The 8,835-nt window shown below is 30.7% G+C and overlaps 1 protein-coding gene across 1 annotated transcript; it reads left to right on the forward strand.

Moving 5' to 3' along the window:
• Window positions 1-1,767: 1,767 nt before the first annotated feature.
• LOC112520177 (polyadenylate-binding protein 7-like) lies at window positions 1,768-6,510 on the forward strand. The gene is made up of 10 exons (XM_025128478.1): window positions 1,768-1,981; window positions 2,582-2,700; window positions 2,788-2,981; window positions 3,097-3,356; window positions 3,455-3,561; window positions 3,639-3,828; window positions 3,944-4,236; window positions 4,419-4,547; window positions 5,625-5,828; window positions 6,276-6,510. The coding sequence occupies exons 1-10, from the start codon at window positions 1,768-1,770 to the stop codon at window positions 6,474-6,476; spliced, it is 1,911 nt and encodes a 636-aa protein (XP_024984246.1). The 3' UTR covers window positions 6,477-6,510.
• Window positions 6,511-8,835: the final 2,325 nt, after the last annotated feature.

An 8,835-nucleotide genomic window follows, 5' to 3' on the forward strand; every position in this document is an offset into this window, starting at 1 on the left:
AATAAAATAAAATATTAAAATCACGATGTATCTCGCTGCATTGCGCGAGTACGTTTCTAATATATTATAAAACATTTGACAAAAACTCTTAAAAATCACATTTTTTACATGAAGTATTGTTCAATGATGCATATTAATTAAAAATCAAGATTTCAAGTAAATTACGCATTAATACATCTTATTAAGCTCCATATTAACCACAAGGGTGGTGCCTAATTGGTTTGAGCTTCGTTCCAAAGATCAAAAGTACCAGGTGGTGCCTAATATAAGATTAGAATAAAATTGAATTCCAAACCCTATAAATACTGAAAACCTTCTTCACTGCTATGGCCTGTGAACTCCCTTAATTAATCATTTTTACCATCAACTAAGTCAACAATTTCACTGTTACTGCCCCTCACCGTCGTATTTCACCTTACTTTTATCTTTTAAGAAACCCATATAAATCAAATTAAGAACGTCTATTTGATCACTAAAGGTTACTATTTGATCGTTGTAACCATTCTTAATTAAATAAATAAATAAATAAATAAAATGGATGACAGATAGATGAGTTAAATCGGTTAATATAATCAACGGGTTGTATTTGAAGCCACACACTCTCTCACTATGTATATATATACACACTAGAACGGTACTCGTGCAATGCAGCGAGATAAATCTTCATTTTACTATTTAGTTTTTATTTTGTCTCTATTGATATAATACGATTTTATATGTTTTTCAGAAAACGATAATGTTTTTTTTAATGAAATATAAATTTGAAGATATCATAAAAATTTGAACAAAAAATTAGTCGATATTAGTATCAGATTAACTATCTAGTAGTTCTCATTTTTTTGGTGTAACTTATTTAATTCAGTTTTTTTTATTATAAGTTAATTTAGATTTAATAACAAAGTAATTTATTTTTGGTTTAATAATATAATTTTATACAAAGATAATAATTAAATATTTTGTTAGAACTCAATGATTATCTTAATTATATTTTAGATTTTTTATAATTAAAATGATAGTTTATTTTGTATTTGATTATTTTTATCAACACTTAGTTATACAAATTAAAAATAGAGGTTTAATCCGGTGTACTTGTATAATTCAATATTTTATTACAAGTCAATTTAGATTTAATAACAAAATAATTTTTTTGGTTTAATAATAATTTTTTTATAAAGATAATAATTCAACATTCTGATAGAATTCAAAGATGGTCTTAATTATATTTAAAATTTTATATATTTAAAATGAATGTTTATTCTGTATTTGATTATATTTATCTGTAGTTAGTTACACGAATTTAAAAATAAAGCTTTAATAAATTATATTTATACAAAATTATTTATAATCTTAAATTTTAAGTAATATAAATCAATAAACAATATTTTATACATTAAAAAATATTTTTTAAAAGTTTTTATAAAATACTTCGTAATATAGCATAGCCATAGACATAGATAAGAGGTGTTGGGCACGCGCCGCTAATTGAGAGTGAAGATATTTTGTGTATATCCAAATTGTGAAACGGGGGCACAATCAAACTTTCCATGCAAAAATCTTTTAAAATTAAAAAGAAAATATTTAAAATACGTATATTTATTGAATATTTAATTCATGAATAAGTAACCTTCCCCTAAAAACGATTCTTATTAAGGAAATTGGTTCTCTTCTCTCTGTATTTATCCCCCAAATTCAATTCCATCACCGAAACGTCACTTGGATCTCTGTCATTGTCATCGGAAAATTGCGATTCTGTAGTGGAAGTCAGCAATGGCGGCACCACTACCACCACCTACACCTACGACGGTCACACCGCCACCGGCGTCATTGTACGTAGGGGATTTGCATCCGCAGATCGACGATCTGCAACTCAGCAACGCCTTCTCAGAGTACAAGAGTCTCTCTTCGGTACGCGTTTGTCGTGATTCATCCACCGCCCGTTCTCTCTGTTATGGATATGTCAACTTTCTTTCTTCTCAAGATGGTATGTATACATCCGATCGATCAAAAACTCAATTATCTTTTGTGATCTTTATATTTTTTTCAAATATATGAATATCGCGATCTGTTTCCATGACGATCTCTATTGATTTTGTGAAATTATAATTTGTTGTTTTACGAGTGAATTTTCTGAATGTTTGATGCTTGTATGTTTTCGGTTTGGATCAGTTTTGAATGCGTTTTCTAACTTCTAGAATGCTAACAGACGTTTTCTAGTTTATGAAGAGAATTGCAAGCTATATCTTTTGTACCTTTCATCGACAGGAAGTCATCGATTGAATTGGATTATGACCTCTAGAAGCAAGCGTAATGTAACATGCATAACTCTAGGAAATCATAAAATTCGAAAATTGTCCATGTCCTATATGGTAATCAATCATTGTTTTCAATAATGGGTGCATGAAGTTTATTTGGTTGGGGTGTTGAGTATTTCAGTTTTTAGAAATTGAATAATCTTTCTATAAATATCTTCACTTCATGCATTATTCCCCCTCCCCTTTTCTTGTAAAGTAGTTCATTTAGTACTATGTGCTGATTTTGATATATGTATTGCTTCAATTTTGCATTCACTAAACTTGAGCAGCCATCCATGCTATCGAGTCTAAGAATAACACCATGTTGTATGGGAAGATGATAAGGGTAACATGGTCTCATCGCGACCCTGATGTGAGAAGAAGTGGAATTGGAAACGTGTTTGTCAAGGTAATATTGAACAGTGTTATTATCAATTTATCATATTAGCATTCAATGTTGGTACCTATTTATCTCATGATTGGTTCTTGGTTGCAGAATTTGAACGAGTTGATTGACAATGTCCAACTTCAAGAACTGTTTAAAAGTTTTGGTAATATATTGTCTTGTAAAGTGGTTACACTTGAGGACGGTAAGAGCAAAGGGTATGGTTTCGTTCAGTTTGATTCTGAGGAATGTGCAAATGCTGCAATTGAGAAACTCAATGGCACTAATGTTGGAGGCAAGCAGATGTACGTCTGATCAACACCAAAGTGTTTTGCATTATGTTTGGATTTTGGAAATGTTTGCTCCACCAGATGTATGTGGCCTTGTTAACTTTTACTCTTTCATCTTAATTTGTCACAGATACGTAGGGAAATTCATGAAGAAGAGCGATCGAGTATTACCGAGTCCTGATGCTAAGTACACGAATCTGTACATCAAGAATCTTGACTTGGATATGACAGAAGACATTCTTGAGAAAAGTTTCGCTAAATTTGGAAAAATTGTTAGCTTGGTTATAGCAAGAGATGACAGTGGTGTTTCAAGGGGGTTCGGTTTTGTGAACTTTGAAAACCCGGAGGATGCTAGGAAGGCAGCAGAAGATATGAACGGGCTGAACCTCGGTATATATGTTATGTTATTTTGTAAGGGTAATCTGTTTAATAGGCAAATTTCCACCACTCTGACCGAGCTTTTCTTTTGAGTATGTCTTTATGCGCAGGTTCAATGGCTTTATACGTTGCCAGGGCTCAGAAAAAAGCTGAGAGAGAACAAATCTTGCGACGTCAATTTGAGGACATAAGGAAAGAACAAATATTAAAATATCAGGTATTTCTTACAGCTATTTACTGTTAGCAATTTCCTCCCTTCTTCTCATTGTATTTCTGATTACTTTCTTATTTCAGGGTTCAAATGTGTATGTGAAGAATATTGATGATGATGTCACTGAGGATGAGCTGCAAGAACACTTCAGTCAGTGTGGCACAATCACATCTGCTAAATTGATGTGTGATGACAAAGGAGTGAGCAAGGGTTTTGGTTTTGTCTGCTTCTCTGCACCAGATGAGGCAATCAAGGCTGTGAATACCTTCCATGGTGAATTAGCCTAAATACTCATCATCATGTCCTTGATGTTTTGAGAGTTCTTTTTGCTTTTTAATTATCATTACTTTCATTTACTTACGATTTCTACATTTCTGATGTTTTACAGGATATATGTTCCATCGAAAGCCTTTGTATGTATCCATTGCTCAAAGAAAAGAAGAGAGAAAAGCACAATTACAGATTCAGTATGCACAGCGTATGGTTGGACTTGTAGGTCCATCTACTGTCATCCCTGGTGATTATCCTCCTCTTTACTATACAACCCCTTCTGGTATCATTTCGCAAGTGCCAGCACGACCAGGGGTGATGTATCAACCTATGGGCATCAGGCCAGGATGGAGGGCTAATGGTTTTGCACCTCCAACAAGGCCAGTTTTTCAGCCATCACCTATCCCTTTTGTAAGTTCTCTCTTCTATAACAATAATGAACATTAATTAGTAGAATGAACTGCTAATTATGTTGTTTTAGCTACTTCTATAAGAAATACAATAGTTTGGTAGGCTGGGAGCAGAACGATTCTATTGATCTTTCAAGTGTACGTTTTGGAGGTATTTAAGAGCGTGCGATTGTATTTTTTCAGATTCCTAATGGTCCAAGACCACACAGAAAAAATAGAGGGAGGATGAATGGACAGATGCAGCAGCCACCATACATGCCACACTTGCAACAGCCATCTCAGACATCCAAAGACTCATTTAGCAACCCCCAGGTCTGCTTCACTTGCTACTGTATCCAAATTCATATATCTTGCCATCAGCTTTGATTTAAGTTCATTTTTTGACATTGACTAGAATAAAAAAAAAAATTCTAACCAGAATTTTCTGTTAAAAACACAAATGATGTCAATTTGTTTTTTCTATTTTCATATTAAATTTGATTTTCTTCCAGATTGGAGTCTGAAAACTAACCTTTTCCTTCTCTTCCTTGATGATTGCATGGTTCACTAGCCATGTATGATTGCTTATTTTGCTATATATAATCTAGACACACCTTTCCATTTTATGAAGTTTTACTTCATCATTTATGTTGAAGCATCTTAAAGAGAATATTTCCATTTTGTTAGCATGAGGGCATGAGATTCTTTATTGAAATTAAGCAACTGTGTGAGTTTCAATAGACTGGACAAATACTTGCTTTACATGAAGAGCATCCATAATGAGTCTTTTGAAGACTACTTCAGGAAGAGCTTTTTTGCCACATCATAGATTATAAAAAAGCATCCGACAGAGAATACACTTTTTTGCTTTGGGTCCCATTTTTTTCTTGTTTTGCTTAGCCACCTGAGCTTATAGGTCCCAGTTTTTGGGAAAAGCTTTAATGAAAAACCTTACCATTGTGAATGCTCGTATAAGATGATGTTGGGCCATTATGACTATTATGAGTTCTTTCTTGATCATCGATTTCTGTTGCTATCCGACTCTAGGATGAGAAAAAGAACAAGCATTGGTTGTGTCTTACATTCGGATCCTAATATCTCTTAAATTGCTTTATTAAAGGGCTTTTATCAATTATTACCTGTATCTTAAACCAACTTCTGTACTTTATCAAGACTGTTCCACATTGCCACACAATTGGCTTTCTTGCTCTTTTAAAGATTCACTTCCAAATCACTGTGATCACATTTGGTTAATTCGGCTTTGGATACTGTATTTTTGCATGCCATACAGACGTTCACCAAATTCATCTCAAAATATGATCCTTTTCTATTAAGGTTCTTCTGAATCGATCTTTAATGCCATTAAATTTTGCTCTATGTGCTGATTCTTGGAGTCGACAAAATTCACAGTGGGCAGGACAAGCGAAACATGCACCAAATGGCCGTGGCCGTGATATTAACAAAGGAATTGGATCATCTTCTGGTGCTTCAAATTCTGGTGGATCAGTGGGCGAGGGATCTGAGATGTTGAGTAGTATGCTTGCTGCTGCTTCTCAGGAGATCCAAAAGCAGATTCTAGGCGAATGCCTCTACCCTCTTGTCAACCAACACAAGGTATTGTCGGTTTTTTAGCACACCAAATATGTCAAGTTTATTAATATACAAGACTTAAAATTTACAGAACTATACAATTGTGTCCTATCTCCTATGTCAGCAAGGGCGGACCCACTATGGTGTACACGGTGGCACAAGTTACCCCTTCGTTCGTCCTTGGCAATGTAAAAAAAAAATAGAGTTGTCATCTTATTATTTTGTTGGATGACACTGTATATTCCTTAAAACTACAATAATAACACAAGGTCCTCGAGTTGGTTTGGATGGTTTTTCCTCCCATTCCTAGCACGGGTTCAAACTAATCCCATTTGTATCTAATTTTTAGTTTTTAACTTTTAATTTCAGCTTTTTCAATCAGGACCTCACATTGAACTAACCATCAGACCAATAATGATTAAAACATTGTTTTTTTTAAGGTCAAATGGTGTAATTTTGTTTGAATTTCAGCCTGATTTAGCTGCAAAGATAACGGGAATGCTATTGGAGATGGACAACTCAGAACTGCTATTGCTATTGGAGTCGCCGGAATCTTTGGCGGCCAAGGTGGAGGAAGCTGTGCAGGTACTGAAGCTCTCAAAGACCAAAGTATCCACCACCCAAGACTCTCTTCATCCCAATATCTTATCTGCTGGTGTGGCCGTCAACTAATTCATTTCCCAACTCTTTAAACTTATTTATGAGCTTCCTCGTAAACTAAACCCTTTTTTACTTTATATATATTATGCTTTTAATAGATCTTGTTGCTAAAAGCTGTCCTTTTTTGTCTGATAGAGTGAAACATCTCCGGTTCATTAAGATTTTAAGTATATATTTTTTTAGACCCTCCACTATTACTGATCCGGTCTATTTATGTTCCGCGGCTAAAAGGATGTGCAAACCCCATCTCATATATTAAAAGACTGGTTCTTAAAAAAAGGCACACCTGGGAAGAAGACGACATGCCAAACCGCTCCATGCCTTTACTTAGCTTTTGGAGCACTTTAATTAATTTTGTTATTAATAAATTAATTTAACTAATTAAATAAATTTATATTTATACTATATTATAAAACATTTGATAAAAACTCTTAAAAACCACTTTTTATGAGTAGAGTACTGTTTATTAATGCATATTACTTAAAACTCAAGATTGCAAGTAGATTGTGCATAAGTACAACTTATTAAAGCTCATTTGAATTCGTGTAACTAGCTGCAGATAAACATAATCAAATACAAGATAAACATTTCATTTTAAATATAAAAAATATAAAATACAATTAAAATAATTATCGAGTTTTAACAAAATAATTAACTATTATCTTTATAAGAGAATTATCTATATACTGTATTATAAAGATATGACAAAAACTCTTAAAAACGATTTTTTATGTACGAAGTATTGTTTATTGATGCATATTACTTAAAATTTAAGATTACAAGTAAATTGTGCATAAGTACAACTTATTAAACCTCCATACTCGAATTCGTCTAACTAAATGCAGATAAACATAATCAAATATTGGATAAACATCTCATTTTAAATATAAAAAATCTAAAGTATAATTACGATAATCATTGATAACTAACAAAATACTTAGTTATTATMTTTATAAAAAATTATATTATTAAACCTAAATTAAATTTCTTTGTTACTAAGCCTAAATTAAATTATAATTAAAAAAATTTAATTAAGAAAATTACACCAAAACATAATAACTTTTAAAAAGATTAATTTAATACTGCTATCGATATTTTTTTTTCAAAATTTTATGCACGAATTACTGTTTATTGATGCATATTACTTAAAATTCAAGATTACAAGTAAATTTGCAACTTATTAAAGCTCGATGTTTGAATCTGTATAACTAATTGTGAATGAATATAATCAAATAGAGATTAAACATCTTATTTTAAAATATAAAAAATCTGAAATATAATTAGAATAATTATCGAGTTCYAACAAAATAAATAATTATTATTTTTATAAGAAAATTATATTATTAAACCAAATATAAATTACTTCGTTATTGTACCTAAATTAAATTATATAAAAAAATTGAATTAAAAAATTACATAAAAAATTGAAAAATTTTAAATAGTTAATTTTATATTAATATCAATATATTTTTGTTAATTTTTTATGATATCTTCAAACTTATATTTTATTCAAAAATAAAAACATTATCGCTTTTCTCAAAATCACATAAAACCATATTATAACATCGACTGAGATAAAGAATAAAATAAAATATTAAAATCAAGATGTATTTCGCTGCATTGCGCGGGTATCTTTCTAGTATTATCAAAAGGTTTATGAAGATGTATATAAATCAATTCAACTATATAAACTTGTTAAATTCTTACTTTAATACATCATCAATTTTAAGCAAATTCAGTTAAGCATATTTAACAAAATTTATTATCGTTGCTTCTCAAATATTGTTATTTTAAAAAATTATCGCTTTTATTTATTGTCGTTTTTAACAATCTTTTATTTTCGTAATTTTTTATTATTACGACTTTTATTATCTATACTATATTATAAAACATTTGACTAAAACTCTTAAAAACTCTTAAAACTCTTAAAAACTCTTAAACCCGTTCATGCCTAAACGATTTCATCCCTATCCGATTTCATTCCATATCTGAATTCGTGTAACTAACTGCAGATAAACACAATAAAATACAGGATATACATCTCATTTTAAATATAAAAAATCTAAAATATAATTAGTATAATCATTAAATTATAACAGAATACTTAATTATTATCTTTATAAAATTTAGAATATTAAATTTAAAATAAATTGTTTTATTATTAAACTTAAATGAAATTATATATAAAAAATATATTTTATATTATTAATCAGTTGACAAAAACTCTTAAAAATTATTTTTTATGCGTAAAGTACTGTTTATTAATGCATATTACTTAAAACTCAAAATTACAAGTAAATTGTGCGTAGGTACAACTTATTAAAGCTCCATATCTGAATTCGTGTAACTAACTGCAGATAAACACAATCAA

The sequence above is a fragment of the Cynara cardunculus genome (assembly GCF_001531365.2).
Source record: "Cynara cardunculus var. scolymus isolate 2C chromosome LG 10, CcrdV1, whole genome shotgun sequence".
In the NCBI taxonomy this organism is placed as follows: Eukaryota; Viridiplantae; Streptophyta; class Magnoliopsida; order Asterales; family Asteraceae; genus Cynara; species Cynara cardunculus.

Bases quoted from the DNA above. Each gene is read 5' to 3' on its own strand.
- LOC112520177 (XM_025128478.1), top strand. From the start codon at position 1,768: ATGGCGGCACCACTACCACCACCTACACCTACGACGGTCACACCGCCA. The intron at 1,982-2,581 runs GTATGTATACAT...AAACTTGAGCAG, and splicing joins CTTTCTTTCTTCTCAAGATG to CCATCCATGCTATCGAGTCT. The intron at 2,701-2,787 runs GTAATATTGAAC...TCTTGGTTGCAG, and splicing joins TTGGAAACGTGTTTGTCAAG to AATTTGAACGAGTTGATTGA.